The 13,785-nt window shown below is 50.1% G+C and overlaps 3 protein-coding genes and 1 long non-coding RNA gene across 6 annotated transcripts; 3 read left to right on the forward strand and 1 right to left on the reverse strand.

The window, feature by feature from the left end:
- The first annotated feature begins 24 nt into the window (after window positions 1-24).
- LOC127597269 (uncharacterized) lies at window positions 25-5,814 on the forward strand. 2 transcript variants are annotated; one of them, XM_052060181.1, is made up of 13 exons: window positions 26-739; window positions 814-907; window positions 1,075-1,162; window positions 1,226-1,535; window positions 2,165-2,258; window positions 2,360-2,447; window positions 2,813-3,125; window positions 3,216-3,309; window positions 3,386-3,473; window positions 3,602-3,908; window positions 4,843-4,936; window positions 5,028-5,115; window positions 5,206-5,814. In XM_052060181.1, the coding sequence occupies exons 1-13, from the start codon at window positions 697-699 to the stop codon at window positions 5,587-5,589; spliced, it is 2,085 nt and encodes a 694-aa protein (XP_051916141.1). In that variant the 5' UTR covers window positions 26-696; the 3' UTR covers window positions 5,590-5,814. The 2 variants fall into 2 exon arrangements, with proteins under 2 accessions (XP_051916140.1, XP_051916141.1); XM_052060180.1 differs by lacking the exon at window positions 3,216-3,309 and having other exon boundaries at window positions 25-739; window positions 2,053-2,258.
- Window positions 5,815-6,418: 604 nt separating this feature from the next.
- Window positions 6,419-10,512, forward strand: actr6 (actin related protein 6). Its single transcript, XM_052059891.1, has 11 exons — window positions 6,419-6,635; window positions 7,043-7,160; window positions 7,287-7,355; window positions 7,425-7,548; window positions 7,626-7,761; window positions 7,894-7,950; window positions 8,547-8,645; window positions 8,733-8,811; window positions 8,895-9,066; window positions 9,709-9,847; window positions 10,128-10,512. Exons 1-11 carry the CDS (start codon window positions 6,568-6,570, stop codon window positions 10,255-10,257), a joined length of 1,191 nt encoding a protein of 396 aa, XP_051915851.1. The 5' UTR covers window positions 6,419-6,567; the 3' UTR covers window positions 10,258-10,512.
- Window positions 10,513-10,637: 125 nt separating this feature from the next.
- On the forward strand, window positions 10,638-13,490 carry sycp3 (synaptonemal complex protein 3). 2 transcript variants are annotated; one of them, XM_052059898.1, is made up of 8 exons: window positions 10,638-11,364; window positions 11,434-11,518; window positions 11,629-11,663; window positions 12,132-12,249; window positions 12,349-12,448; window positions 12,557-12,655; window positions 13,049-13,153; window positions 13,220-13,490. In XM_052059898.1, exons 1-8 carry the CDS (start codon window positions 11,238-11,240, stop codon window positions 13,271-13,273), a joined length of 723 nt encoding a protein of 240 aa, XP_051915858.1. In that variant the 5' UTR covers window positions 10,638-11,237; the 3' UTR covers window positions 13,274-13,490. The 2 variants fall into 2 exon arrangements, with proteins under 2 accessions (XP_051915858.1, XP_051915857.1); XM_052059897.1 differs by having other exon boundaries at window positions 13,049-13,490.
- Window positions 13,407-13,763, reverse strand: LOC127597141 (uncharacterized). The gene is made up of 2 exons (XR_007961601.1): window positions 13,584-13,763; window positions 13,407-13,456 (listed from the first exon to the last, which is right to left on the reverse strand). It is a non-coding gene; the product is annotated as an uncharacterized LOC127597141 (long non-coding RNA).
- Window positions 13,764-13,785: the final 22 nt, after the last annotated feature.

The following is a 13,785-nucleotide window of genomic DNA, read 5'->3' on the forward strand; positions in this document are numbered from 1 at the left end:
AAAAGAGCCGGCTCTCTAAAAGGAGCCGGAATTCCCATCACTACTGTGCCGACTGGTCGATGGCCATTTCTTGCGTGTTCTTTCCTAACAAGTCATTTTTGAGGTTTGTCACTCACGGTAGCTATGGTGAAGCTACGCTTTTTGTATATATCCGTAATGTATACAACGTTGCTTTGTAATCAGTCAACCTAGCGGGCCGCACACAAAGGCAAACGAAAAGCTACGTCGAGCTTTGCTAACTGCAGCGATTTTCCAGAAGGCTCCGCAAAGCATGCTGGGATGAGATCTCCGTCTGTCCCCGCCCGCCTCGCGAAAGTGCCGGTCACGTGACCAAGGGCCTCCTCCCACCGTAGATCATCGAGCGCTCCCGGCTCTCACAGGTCCGTTCGATTCGGCCCGTCTTTGGGGGGCGGGTGGGTCCACTCCGTTGCCGTGAGTGCCGGAAGGACGGCCGACTGACTAGGAGACAAGAGTTGTCAATCACCAGCGGTCCGCTCCGACGTCCGGTCGTGAGCGAGCTTTAGCAACTTAGCAGGCTAGTCGGGAGGAAGGAAGGAAGAGGTCCAAGCGGGGGTCCAGGTATGTGGTCCGGACGCACCAGCTCGGCGATGGGCGGACCGGAGCCGCGTCCGAGCGGCTACTTAGCATTTCGCACTTAGGGGTAGTACCCCGGTATCACGCGGCCGCTTGACGACGATGGACTCCCGCACCCCCAACATGACGGCGAGCTCTTACAAAAGTAAAAGCCAACCTTCCTTCCTGCCCGCCTTACTTCCCTCGAGCCCACTCAACTTTCAACTTTGACCTCTGCAGTGAGCGAGGATGACGTCAGGCGGCTGATCGAGTTCAGAGCCTCCAACGAACTTCTCTTCAACGGAAAGAGAAACTCCGCCAAGAAAGCCTGGAGGTACACACACAATGACACCGCGGCTGCGTTGAGATCCGAGGGACCTGACTCAGGACTCTCCATTGTGAGGAGCTCTCCTCACTACACCTCCCGACTGCTATATCGCGGGAATGAACGCGTTCTACGGCATGCGAATGTGAACCGTGAGCCGCCTCTTTCTTGTCCAGCACCATCTTGACGGGCTTGGACCTGCAAGGGAAACTGACACCCGAGCAGATCGCCAAAAAGTGGGACAATCTGCGTACCAAATACAAGGTAAGAGGACGACTGCGATGTAGCGGCTAGCCCGCCGTGACCTCCTTCTCCGGTCCGGAGTAGGACCTGAAGCAACCCTACCAGTCGACGGGCTGGGATCACGCGGGGGGCGCGGCCGAGTCGTGGCCGTGGTTCCGCCTGATGGACGACGCCATGCACGGTCGCCTGTACAACAGTCACATGGTGCTGAGCGCGCTGGACGATAGCCGGCGGCGGGACGACGACGACATCCTGGAGTTCCTCATCAAGACCGAGATGGATGACTCGGTCGCCGCCGAGAGCACCGACGAGGACGGCTCTGGCGCCGAGCCCGTCGAGCCTCCCGACGGTCTCCCCGTGGGCCGGAGGAGGATGAGCGAGAGCTCCTACAAAAGTAGGCCGACCGATGATGTCATCATGCGCGCTGTGATGCGATGGCGGCAGAGTTGTTGTGAAAACAGTCCCGTAGTTAATAAATAATAATCGTAATAATAATCGTAAATAAAAATCGTTTTACCCGATTTGAAATTGATCTCATAAACAAGAATTTTTTAAAAAAAAGACGACAAACGCCCTTATGCGTCAAAAGTTTGAACAATTATCATACCGGCTGATTATTGGCCCCTTTGATGTGATGTCATTGAGATGTGATGATGTCATCATTTTTGCTGCAATTTTTGATTTTTTTTTTTATTAAACAAATTTATTAATTAATATCTTCCGTTCGGGGGGGGGTTAAATTTTTTTTTCCACATCTATTTTACCTCACATATGCTATCGAACGATATATTTTGTCGTGAGACATTAAAAATATGTATTTTGGTGCGTGGCGCTATTGCGTGGCGCTATTGCGTTAGCGGCGTTGCTACAGTCGGGTTTGATGATGTCATCCATGTGCGTCCGCACTCCAGGCTCGACCAATCAACCCGCACACTTAATTCCACTTGTCATATGTTGCGATGATGTCACCGCATTGCAGCGCAATGACATCACGGCCCCCTTTTTTTTTCGTTGCGCCGGCAGTGTCGGAAGCGGAGACGGAGCGTCTCATCAAGGTCCGCGCCTCCAACGAGGCCATCTTTACCGGCAGGAGGAACTCGGCCAAGCCGGCGTGGAGGTGAGGTGGGGGGTCAGGGGGGGGGGGGGCTGGCTCCTTATCTTCAGCTGACAGTCTTGTGATGTCACGAGTGGTGTGTGTGTGTGTGTGTGTGTTGGCAGGGCCGTGCTTCACGAGCTGGGCCTTCAGGGCAAGATGAGCACCGAGCAACTGGCCAAGAAGTGGGACAACCTGAAGAGGAGGTACAAGGTGAGGGCATCCCAGCTCATGCGCAAAAAAAAAAACAACAAAAAAAAAAAAACAGGGCCACAAAATTAAATCCGGTGCTGCTCTCTCTCATCAAAAGCGATGCCACACCGCCATCTACAGGAATGTATTTGTCACTGCCTCTAAAAAGTCGGATTCGGTTGACAAATAGAAAGGTGTGCGGCGGTGCATCGGAGCCACTTTTGAAATGCGAGAAACCCCCCAAAAACCCCCCAAAAAATTATGACGCCAGGTGGTCTGTCGAGCGATGCACTTTTCGCATTTGTCAAATAGTCACAAGAAGGAGTCAAGCACCGCTTAGCACAAAATGACGATTGTCCATTGCTGGCCTTTTTCTCGTCTGTCAGGAGCTGAAGTTCCCCCCGCCCGGCACGGAGTCCAACCCGGACTCGTGGCCGTGGTTCCGCCACATGAACGACGCCGCCGAGGGCCGCCTAGCCGGCGCCGCGCCCGCCCTGGAGCCCGTCGTCGTCGCCGCCGAGGACGAAGACTGCGAAACGTTGACCCCGGCGCCGAGGAAGCGAGCCCGCAGGAGTCGCGCCGGCATGGCCGAGTTCTTCACCGAGTCGGAGATCGACATGCTCGTCGGCGGCCGGGACAGAAACGCTTCTTCGGCTTTGGGAGAACTCCAGCGCGGCGTGTCCGACTTAAGCTACAAACGTAAGACCGAGGCCGCCTTCACGTTCGGTCCTCGCGGACGCCCTTTTCTTATTTCCCGACGTTTGTTTGATTGGCGTGTGTGCCGGCCAGTGACGGAAGACGACATACGGAAACTGGTGGAGTTGCGAGCTGCCAACGAGGCGCTCTTCACGGGACGCAGGAACAGCGCCAAGCCCGCCTGGAGGTCCGGGCCGAGCGTGCGGGCGGGCGGGCGACGGACCCCGGCGTCCTCCGTTCTCACCCGCGTTGCTTCTGTGCAGGGGCATCGTGAAGGAGATGGGCCTGACGGGGAAGATCACGCCCGACCAGGTGGCCAAGAAGTGGGACAACCTCAAGACCAAGTTCAAGGTGACCTCAAGTCCTACGGAAGCCTGCTTCACCCCCACTTCCTGTTTCACTCCCTTGTTTGTCTTCCTGCTGGACTCTGTCCCACACCCGGTCCCTAACAAAAATGTCATTTTGTGGTCCTGGTCCAGGATCTGAAATTCCCCCCCCGTGGGGCAGAGCCCCAGAGCGGGGCAGCATCCTGGCCGTGGTTCCAGCTGATGAGCGACGCCCTGGAGGGTCGCCTGGCGGGCAAAGGGGGGGCCCAGGTGGCGCCGGTATGGAGCGCAGAGGACGATACCGTTTCGGGCTCGGCCGCCGCAGCGACGGCGGAGGTGGCCGCCTGCGAGGTGGACCGAACCCAGAAGGTCGCTGACCTCGGCCTCTCGGACGCCAACGTCACCTACATCGACGCCAGCGGCGAGGAATGCGCCGCCCCTACCGAGCTCTCCTACAAATGTAGATTTTGATGACTATTACTATTCTTCTTCTTATTATTATGACTGCGGGCGGCATGGTGGACAACCGGTTAGCGCGTCGGCCTCACAGTGCACTGGTGCGGGGTTCGATTCCAACTCTGGAACCAACTTGTGTGGAGTTTGCATGTTCTCCCAGTACCCGTGTGGGTTTTCTCCGGGTACTCCCATGCCCGTGTGGCTTTTCTCCGGGTACTCCCAAGCCCGTGTGGCTTTTCTCTGGGTACTCCCATGCCCGTGTGGCTTTTCTCCGGGTACTCCCAAGCCCGTGTGGGTTTTCTCCGGGTACTCCCATGCCCGTGTGGGTTTTCTCTGGGTACTCCCATGCCCGTGTGGGTTTTCTCCGGGTACTCCCATGCCCGTGTGGCTTTTCTCCGGGTACTCCCATGGCCGTGTGGCTTTTCTCCGGGTACTCCCATGGCCGTGTGGCTTTTCTCCGGGTACTCCCATGCCCGTGTGGGTTTTCTCCGGGTACTCCCATGCCCGTGTGGCTTTTCTCCGGGCACTCCCATGCCCGTGTGGGTTTTCTCCAGGCACTCCCATGCCCGTGTGGGTTTTCTCCGGGTACTCCCATGCCCGTGTGGCCTTTCTCCTGGTACTCCCATGGCCGTGTGGCTTTTCTCCGGGTACTCCCATGCCCGTGTGGCTTTTCTCCGGGTACTCCCATGCCCATGTGGCTTTTCTCCGGGCACCCCCATGCCTGTGTGGGTTTTCTCCGGGTACTCCCATGCCCGTGTGGCTTTTCTCCGGGTACTCCCGCTTTCATCCCACATTCCAAAAGAAAACGTGCCTGGCAGGTTAATGGAACACTCGAAATTGTCCCTTGGTGTGACTATGAGTGAGAACGGTTGCGACCGGTTCGGAGTGTCCCCCGCCGAGTGGCTGTTGGCCAAATCCCGATTTGTTTTTTGACGCAGTGAGCGACCAGGACACTCGGCGCTTGATCACCCTGCGAGCTGCCAACGAGGTTCTGTTCACCGGCAGGAGAAACGCCGCCAAGGCCGCTTGGAAGTAAGAAGGCCGTCGCAGGCCGCTGCTGCTCTGGCTTCTCCTTCTTCTGCTTGGCCGGCCATTCGCGATCTCGTTTGTGTTTGTCCGTCAGGTCCATCATCCAGCAGCTGGACCTCCAGGGAAAGGTGTCCACCTCCCAGGTGGCCAAAAAGTGGGACAATCTCAAACGCAGGTTCAAGGTATGCTCATGATTTCAACGCCACCTCCTAATGATGTGCTGATGACATTGCGTTGTCTTACAACCCCCCCCCCCCCCCCCCCCCCGCCAGGACCTCAAGTACCCCCCCGCAGGCATGGAGAACGTGACGGAGAGCGCCGCCTCCTGGCCATGGTTCCATCTGATGAATGACGCCATGGAGGGTCGCCTGGTGTGCGGCGGCGCCCCCCTTCCGGGCCACGTCGACCGGGACGGCGAGACTGTCCCCGGGCCGCCGGTGGGGGACGGCGGGAACCAGGCGGCGCTGGAGCGGGAGTGGGCGGCGGTGCGGGCGCAGCGGGAATGGCTGGAGCGGGAACGGGCGGAGCTGGAGAAGGAACGCTCCTTGCTGGAGCAGGACAGGGCGGCGCTGGAAAGGGAGAGGGACCTTCTGGACCAGAGGGCCCTCATGCTCGCCACGGACTCGCACTCGACACACATCGGCAGCATCATGTAGATGTCCAGCGGGGGGCGCTCTTGGACGACTTTCTACGTTCTTCTTGACATGTCGCCGACTGTCTACATTGTCGCACGTGAACACTGTGAAGATGACAGCAGGAAGATGGACGCACGTTTTGTATATATTTGACTTCTAAGTGAGGCAGGGCTTCATTCATTGTGCCTCGTGAATATTACAGACTTTTTCAGACATTAAAAAAATTAAAATGCTACCAAAATCTTACTTGCTTTTCTTGTGTTGATTAAAAAAGAAAGTGGCGACATTTGTGTGCCATGTGGTGTGCCGCTGTCTGCACGGAGGCCATCGAATGGGAATAACCACAGCAGACAAACTGAACTTGTTTTTAAGGTGGAAGCCACAGTGAAACCCTGAAAATGATCTCATAGAAAAAAAATGACGTTGTCTCATGACGTCATATTGTACCGGTTGGTGAAATCGAGGGGTCTTTTTTCCCCAACTTTACAACGCAGACGTCTCAATTCAAAGTGCACTTTTTTTTCCTGGGACGCAGCATTACATTCGTCCGTGCAAGCGGTGATATGATTTGATGGTTCCATACATCACGATGAAATATTACTAGAAACAGTTTATTTAACTTTTGCTTGTTACCGTTTAATAATTGACTTTTTGGAAATTGAACTCGGTTGTGAGATGATTTTACTCTCACGATTCATTATATTTATGTATTTGTTTGTTTTTTGCTTGTTTGTTTGTTTGCGGTGCAATCACTAAGACTGCCTTACAAGTGTATGGACGTTTGTGTGTGTTTCCGGCCGGACGACTTTGGTGAGGGACTTTATTTGGCGCTTCTGATTGGCTGTCGCATCGGCCAGTTAGCGTCGAGAATCGCAACAAAGCGGAAATGACCCGAGCGCCATATGAATGAACGCTGGAAGTTTTGTGTTGCGACGCTCTAATTCGGGGACAAAGTTGACTTGATGAAATGTCCCCTTAAGGCGTTACTTTGCGTTCCAAATGGCCACTCTAGTGTTGGACAACGGGGCCTACACGGCAAAAATTGGATACAGTTCTGACCAAGTCAGGTGAGCTGTTTCGGATTAGCTTCCGTTAGCACGTCACTTTAGCTTAGCAATCTTTTTCCTTCTGCAGCCAGTCTCCGACCAAAGACGTTCAGAAACACGTTCAAACATTCACTTAACGTGCATCTGCAGTCCATCGAAAACATTGTCGTATGCTTTTATTTCGCACCCGAACAAAACAATAAAATAAGAGCCGAGAATGAGGAAACAGTCCTTAAATTGCTTAACTAGATTGTAAGGACTGATCAATATTTTCCTTTTGACTGCAATTGGCATTATCGTTGGCCCAAAACGTGGTTGTCTATGGTGAGCGTGAAGTCGGGAATGCGTTTGCCATCCCCGCAAAGGGACTTTGCCAGCGTGGCCTAAGCAACCACTGGTGAGCTATTGTGTCCGTGTTTGTTTTCCAGTGTCATTCCCAACTGCCAGTTTCGCTCCAAGACCTCCCGCATGAAAACGTTCACCGCCAACCAGCAGGATGAGATCAAAGACCCATCGGCGCTCTTCTACATCCTGCCCTTCCAGAAGGTTCACATTTTGTTGTAAATCTTTTTAGAAATCTGAAATTCCTGAACACAAATAAGTCAAATTTCTCTATTCACGATTGAGAAATTGGAAGAGAAAAAAAAATGATTTGCCTTCTTTTCTCCTCAGGGTTACCTGGTCAACTGGGACGTCCAGAGGAAAGTTTGGGATCATTTGTTTGGCAAAGAAATGTTCAAGGTTGCCCATCTTCCTCGCGTTGGTCTTCGTCACGCTCTTCTTTCCGCTCACGTTGGACGCTGTCTCCAGGTGGACTTTGCGGACAGCAGCATCGTCATCAGCGAGCCTTACTTCAACTTTACGTCCATCCAGGAGTCCATGAACGAGATCCTGTTCGAGGAGTACCGCTTCCAGTCGGCTCTCAGGATCAACGGTGAGTGTGGAACGCGGCTGCCGAGCGCCAGCCCGATGCTGACGGCGGCATGCGTGCACTCTTTTTTTTTTGGTCAGCGGGTTCTCTCAGTGCTCGAGGATACTTCCGCTCGGAACCTCACCAGCTGTGCTGCCTCCTGGTGGACAGCGGCTTCTCCTTCACACATATCGCCCCCTACTGCCGTGGCAGCAGAATGAAGGACGCCATCCGCAGGTGAGTGCGCGCAACAACGCCTCTGCCATCCATGATATCATGGCTTGTTCTCGCCCCAGAGTTGGGCTGGATCATTATGGGGGGGGCGGGGGCAGGTGATGGTGATCATGACTGTCGTCCTCCTCCTTTTAGGATCAATGTAGGAGGGAAGCTGCTGACCAACCACCTGAAAGAAATCATCTCCTATCGGTAAGGCCGCCTCATCCAGACGAAGTAGACCGAGTAGAGCAGGGGTGTCCAAACTTTTTGCCAAGGGGGCCAGATTTTATGTGGTAAAATGTCGAGGGGCCGACCTTGGCTGACATTCTTTACATTGAACAACAATATTGTTCAAGAAATTTTAGTAAGCCAGTCTGTTTCACATTTCCATTTTTATTTTAATTTCAACAATCTTAAGAATTTCTTTTGGTTCATTTGAAACAGGAATTTGAAATATGACATATCAGTCAATATAAACACGGAGTGATGTCTTGTTAACTTGTGAGTGATGCCCTCTAGTGTCTAAATGCTATTACTCATTTAGTGAATGCTATTACTCATTTAGCCACTAGAGGGAAGCAGTACTCTATGAAACATCACTCACCAGTCGACGAGACCTCAGTCAATGCAACACGTGTTCCATTGCGCCCAACCTGCGGGCCAGACGGCACCGATTTTATGACGGGGGCCGAGGGCCGGATGAAATTCGACCGCGGGCCGGATTTGGCCCGCGGGCCGGACTTTGGACATGCCTGGAGTAGAGTTTGTCGTCACGAGTTGAGCCAAGTGTGCGTGCACGTTCGCAGGCAGCTGCACGTGATGGACGAGACCCACGTGATCAACCAGGTGAAGGAGGACGTGTGCTTTGTGTCCCAGGACTTCTACAAGGACATGGCCATCGCACAGTAAGACCTTGACCGGCGTCCGCTTCACGTTTGCTTGACTTTACGAGAAAGTCGGACGCGGTGGGGAACGTGAACTGCTGCTTCCAGGCTGAAAGGACACGACAACACGGTGATGAGAGACTACGTTCTTCCCGATTTCAGCGCCATCAAAAAAGGCTTCTGCAAGGTGGGGGCGAGCGCACGCTCTTGCCCGACCTGGCCGTGTTGTCGGCGCCGGCCGTCATTCTCTCGCTTTGCCTTGTCCGCCAGCCGGCCGACCAGGTGGTGCTTAGCGGCAAGTACAAGACGGGCGAGCAGATCCTCAGGCTGGCCAATGAGCGCTTCGCCGTTCCCGAGATGCTCTTCCACCCATCCGACATCGGCATCCAGGAGATGGGCATTCCCGAGGCCATCGTGGACTCTGTCCAGTCCCTGTCTGAAGGTCTCGTTCAATTTTGGCTTTTGTCTTCTGATGTCGTGAGAAAATCCAAGGCCAACAATAACATGCTAGTAGCCTCTTAGCCAGGGATGTCCAAACTTTTTGCCAAGGGGGCCAGATTTTATGTGGTAAAATGTCGGGGGGCCGACCTTGGCTGACATTCTTTACATTGAACAACAATATTGTTCAACAAATATTAGTAAGCCAGTCTGTTTCACATTTCCATTTTTATTTAAATTTCAACAATCTTAAGAATTTCTTTTGGTTCATTTGAAACAGGAATTTGAAATATGACATATCAGTCAATATAAACACGGAGTGATGTCTTGTTAACTCGTGAGTGATGCCCTCTAGTGTCTAAATGCTATTACTCATTTAGTGAATGCTATTACTCATTTAGCCACTAGAGGGAAGCAGTACTCTATGAAACATCACTCGCCAGTCGACGAGACCTCAGTCAATGCAACACGTGTTCCATTGCGCCCAACCTGCGGGCCAGACGGCACTGATTTTATGACGGGGGCCGAGGGCCGGATGAAATTCGACCGCGGGCCGGATTTGGCCCCCGGGCCGGACTTTGGACATGCCTGCTCTTAGCTAAAAGAGCGTGTGTACATGTGTGTGTGTGTGTGTGCGCACGCGCAGATATGCAGCCTCACATGTACGGCAATATCATCCTGACCGGAGGCAACGTTTTGTTCCCGGGCTTCCGAGAGCGCCTGGAGGCCGAACTTCGCTCTCTGGTTCCCGCTCACATTCCCGTCAAGGTCACCTTGCCCAACAAGTGAGTCCGCACCTCTTGTCCCAGACACGTTTAATTCAAGTTCACATTATCTGGATAGAAATATTTAGAGTCATTTGATTATTTCTACGGAAGGCGAGGCAAGTTAAACACGGCTTGTTTGGTGTCATGAGGAATGCAGCAAATCGTAGGAGGGAGTAAAAGCAAACGGAAAGAAATTTGATTTGAGTAATGCCAATTTCATGAGAAAGGGAGGAAATGTGATCGAAATTGGAACTAGGATTTGAATTCATACAATTTGAGATTTTTTTTTTTGCAACAGTCCCATCACGTACGCGTGGGAGGGAGGGAAACTGCTGGCGAACGATCCAGACTACGAGGAGATGGTGGTCACCCGCGACGACTACGAGGAGAACGGCCATTTTGTTTGTGAAGAAAAGTTTGACATCTGAGCAGCCATTTTGTTGCCTTCCGTGACGACTCGGCAAGCAAACGAGTCAACTCGGAGTCAATCGAAAACACCTTCTACATTTTGCTACTTTATTTGTCAACATTTTAATGACACTGTGATTATAGGTTTGGGGGGGGGGGGCATCTCCCTTCAGGAAGACATTTTTCTTCTGATTTATTTATGAAGTTGATTATTTTTTTACAGTCTTAAACCAATTATGAATATTAAAATTCATTCAACATTCCTGCCACCTTAATCTTTTATCTGCTCAATGAATTATGCGGTGTGGTTCTATGATATTATTATCCCAGTGAGACACACGCACACAAATTGATGCTAAAATGAAGTCCATTTTCCAGTAGTACAAAGATAACTGATTTCACAAGCATTTACCTCTAATATCTTTGATGTTACATAATAGTTATGGCGCGAAATTATGTTTAGAGATGAGTTAATTAACCAGGAAAGAAGGCTCTGTTTGTGAAAACAAGATTAAAAGGGAGTTTGGGAATATTCTAATTACAAAATAAAAGGAAATATATCAAAGTTTAGAGAGAACAAAATTTGGAATCAAATTTTCAAATTGATAATGGGTTCTCTAAGAATTCTTTTTGCCACTTTAGTTTCAAATTATTAAAATTATGTGATTAGGTTTCTCCTATCATACTCATTAACTATTGTTTTTTTTTTCTTCTAAAAGCTTTTACTTCCTCGTTTCCGGGTGAATCAACAAAAAAGGCGGCATTCAAAGCTTCTGGCGGGAGCAGGCTGTTGGCCTGGCTAAATTTGGCTTGTTCACACCAAATTCTATATATTTTTTTTTCATCAAACTTTGAGATTAAACGTCGCTTTGGGACAAAAGCAACCAAGAAAAGGTTACTTATCGCAATTTCCTTTTCACCTTTCGCCATTAGCCCCGCGCGCTAAAATAGCATTAGCCGCCGCTAACGTTAGCCGCCGACTTCAGCAAACGCCACGAAAATGTCGGCTGGCAAACGACTAAAGAAGAAGAAACTCTCCGAAGAAGCTTTGAGTAAAGTCTTTGACTTTTCACCAGTCGCCAAGAAGAAAGCGCTCAACTACGGCTCAGAAGACGACCCTGGAGAAGGTAAATTAAATGTACGCTTAGCTTTAGCTCTTGCTAACGATTTTTTTTTGCCCCCTTTCTTCCAAATAGCATCGGAGGAGAAAACTCCCATAGCTCCGTTGAAGAAAAGACCAATTTGCAACTTGAAAGATGAAGACAGTGCAGTCGCTGTTGGGTAGTTAGCAAATTCCATAAATTGAGTTCCTCATGTAATTTGGGATTATTTGGGAAAGTCATTTTTTCATGACTCTGAATTACTAATCTAATGAACCAAATTGTGCATAGGAGTGAAGTTCACAACATGTTGGAGCGCTTTGGAGGTAAGAACGACGCTATTATAAATAAGTAAAACATTACCTTTTAGTATTTACTGACTTTTTGAATGACAAACGTTAATACGAAAGATGTACGAATAATAACATAATACTAAAGAATTTACAACAACCAAATAAGTCTATTAAAACTTAAATGAAAATCTTGTAAGGTTACCTACCCATATCCATTCAAGGTTTGCAATGTTCCGTTCATTCAAAACATGTACACGATGGAAGAAATGTGTTGCAGTACTTTGAGATTACATGAAGAAGCAAAATAAATAAAAAGTAACCTGTCAATATTACACTTTTATGGTAAAAGGAGCATATATTGAATGGCCTTCCTACATTGTGGTTTTCAACAGAAAACAAATTATATGCTGCAATAGTTCATCTACAATATATGATTTATATTGCACAGCTCAACAAAGTGTGTATATGTGCGTGTGTGTCTGTGCGTATGCGCCCGCACAGCTGACATCAACAAGGTGATGCTCAACAAGCGCAAGCGTCTGGAAAGTCTGACCAAGACTTACATGAACGGAGGTCAGCTGAAAATGGAGCAACTGTGGAACGACTACCACAAGCAGAGGTATGATGACACGCCCGCCTGCCCGCTTGCGTGCCTGCGAATGATGTCATTGTCTTCCCTGCTTCGGTCCTTATGTCTTGCTGGTGTCCATCTGCCCAGGCAGAAGATGACTCAGGAATGTTCTCAGCAGTTGTCGTCAGTCCTGCAGCAGTGGCAGCTTGAGGTTCAGCAAGTGGAGGAGCAGGAGGAAAAGCTCAATGTGCGCGCGCACCTGTCGTTTTGTCACATGAGGCTTGAAGCCTTTTAAGCAAGCTCTAACGGTCTTTGGTGTGTGTGTGTGTGCGTGTGTGTGTACGCGTGCGTTCAGAATCTGATGCGCCAGCAGCAGAAGGTGATCCAGCAGAGCAAAGTTCTTCAGAAGCAGAAAGTGGAGACCTTGCAAGAGCTCTTCAAGCACTTTGTCAAGGTCAAAAACAACAACAGTCACAACAGTTTCCTGTTTGGATTTCTCTCTCTTATTTTGAAATTTGAGAAGTTGGACACACACCCGCCGTCTTCCTTCAACAAGCATGTCTTTTTTTTTTAACCTCAGGTGGCCTTGTTGGGTTTGATTTCCCTTTTCAGCTTATTTGTGGACGTGTTTAGGTCACAGACAGACGAAGCCTGGCAATTTCAAGATTTTTGTTGAATGCTTTCCTGCAGTTCGCATTGATCCCGCTCATTCCGTTCTCCGGCCATTCGATCGCCTCCTTACCCTCGGGAACTTTTACCATTTGCATCAACACATCGTTCAAAACTAGGAAGTGAGTTTGACTCAAATGGTTAGGGGGGGTCTTCTTGTGGCATCTGATGTGCACAGAACATGGAGGACATGGAGAAGAGCCAAGAGGACATCCTTCATCGGGCGCAGCAGGAGCTGAGGAAGGAGATGGCCACCATGCAGAAGAAGATCCTCATGGACACTGTGAGTCAAGTCGCGTCGAGTTCACGCGCTGACATGAAATCATCTTTGCGCTTTGTCCTTTGGCAGCAACAACAGGAAATGGCGTCCGTGCGCAAGTCCCTGCAAAGCATGCTCTTCTAAACTCCTCTCAGCTCATCTTGCTGACCGTACCGACGTCAACTTTTCTTCTTCTCGAGCATGCGTGTTCATCTTCTGTTCAGTGTTGGAAAAGAAGCACTTCGGGGTGGTTTTCTGTCCGCTCTAGTCACCTCCATGTGTCACCGTTTTGTTCCCAGTGTTCGGACACAATTTGAATGTTTAATTCTATTTGGGGGAATAAAAACAATTAAAATCTCAAGCTATTTGGGGGGGGGGGGGTGGTATTTTTACTGTAAAACATCATTGATAACTCTTGACCAAAATTGACAAGTCGCAAAAGGCACATTTAAACCTTTGGACGATTCAATCTTCAACTTTGGGAACTCCACACAAGAAGTCTGAAGCCCAGGCTGGAACCTAAAAACCTCGGAACTGAAGCACACGGTAAATACAGCATTGTTCTCTATTTATTCAGTTGAAGTGGAATAAACAGCACCATACAATTCACATTTTTATGATACAAATTACAAATGTAAATGTGTTACGAGGTTTGA

Source organism: Hippocampus zosterae, chromosome 3, assembly GCF_025434085.1.
Source record: "Hippocampus zosterae strain Florida chromosome 3, ASM2543408v3, whole genome shotgun sequence".
Lineage (NCBI taxonomy): Eukaryota > Metazoa > Chordata > Actinopteri > Syngnathiformes > Syngnathidae > Hippocampus > Hippocampus zosterae.

Excerpts from the sequence above, each read along its gene's own strand:
- LOC127597269 (XM_052060180.1), top strand. The coding sequence starts at position 697 with ATGGACTCCCGCACCCCCAACATGACGGCGAGCTCTTACAAAA. Across the intron at positions 1,536-2,052 it reads GAGCGAGAGCTCCTACAAAA|GCTCGACCAATCAACCCGCA; the intron begins GTAGGCCGACCG and ends TCCGCACTCCAG. Across the intron at positions 3,909-4,842 it reads TACCGAGCTCTCCTACAAAT|TGAGCGACCAGGACACTCGG; the intron begins GTAGATTTTGAT and ends TTTTTGACGCAG.
- actr6 (XM_052059891.1), top strand. The coding sequence starts at position 6,568 with ATGGCCACTCTAGTGTTGGACAACGGGGCCTACACGGCAAAAATTGGA. Across the intron at positions 7,762-7,893 it reads ATGAAGGACGCCATCCGCAG|GATCAATGTAGGAGGGAAGC; the intron begins GTGAGTGCGCGC and ends TCCTCCTTTTAG. Across the intron at positions 9,067-9,708 it reads TGTCCAGTCCCTGTCTGAAG|ATATGCAGCCTCACATGTAC; the intron begins GTCTCGTTCAAT and ends GCGCACGCGCAG.
- sycp3 (XM_052059897.1), top strand. The coding sequence starts at position 11,238 with ATGTCGGCTGGCAAACGACTAAAGAAGAAGAAACTCTCCGAAGAAGCT. Across the intron at positions 11,365-11,433 it reads AGAAGACGACCCTGGAGAAG|CATCGGAGGAGAAAACTCCC; the intron begins GTAAATTAAATG and ends TCTTCCAAATAG. Across the intron at positions 12,250-12,348 it reads AACGACTACCACAAGCAGAG|GCAGAAGATGACTCAGGAAT; the intron begins GTATGATGACAC and ends CCATCTGCCCAG.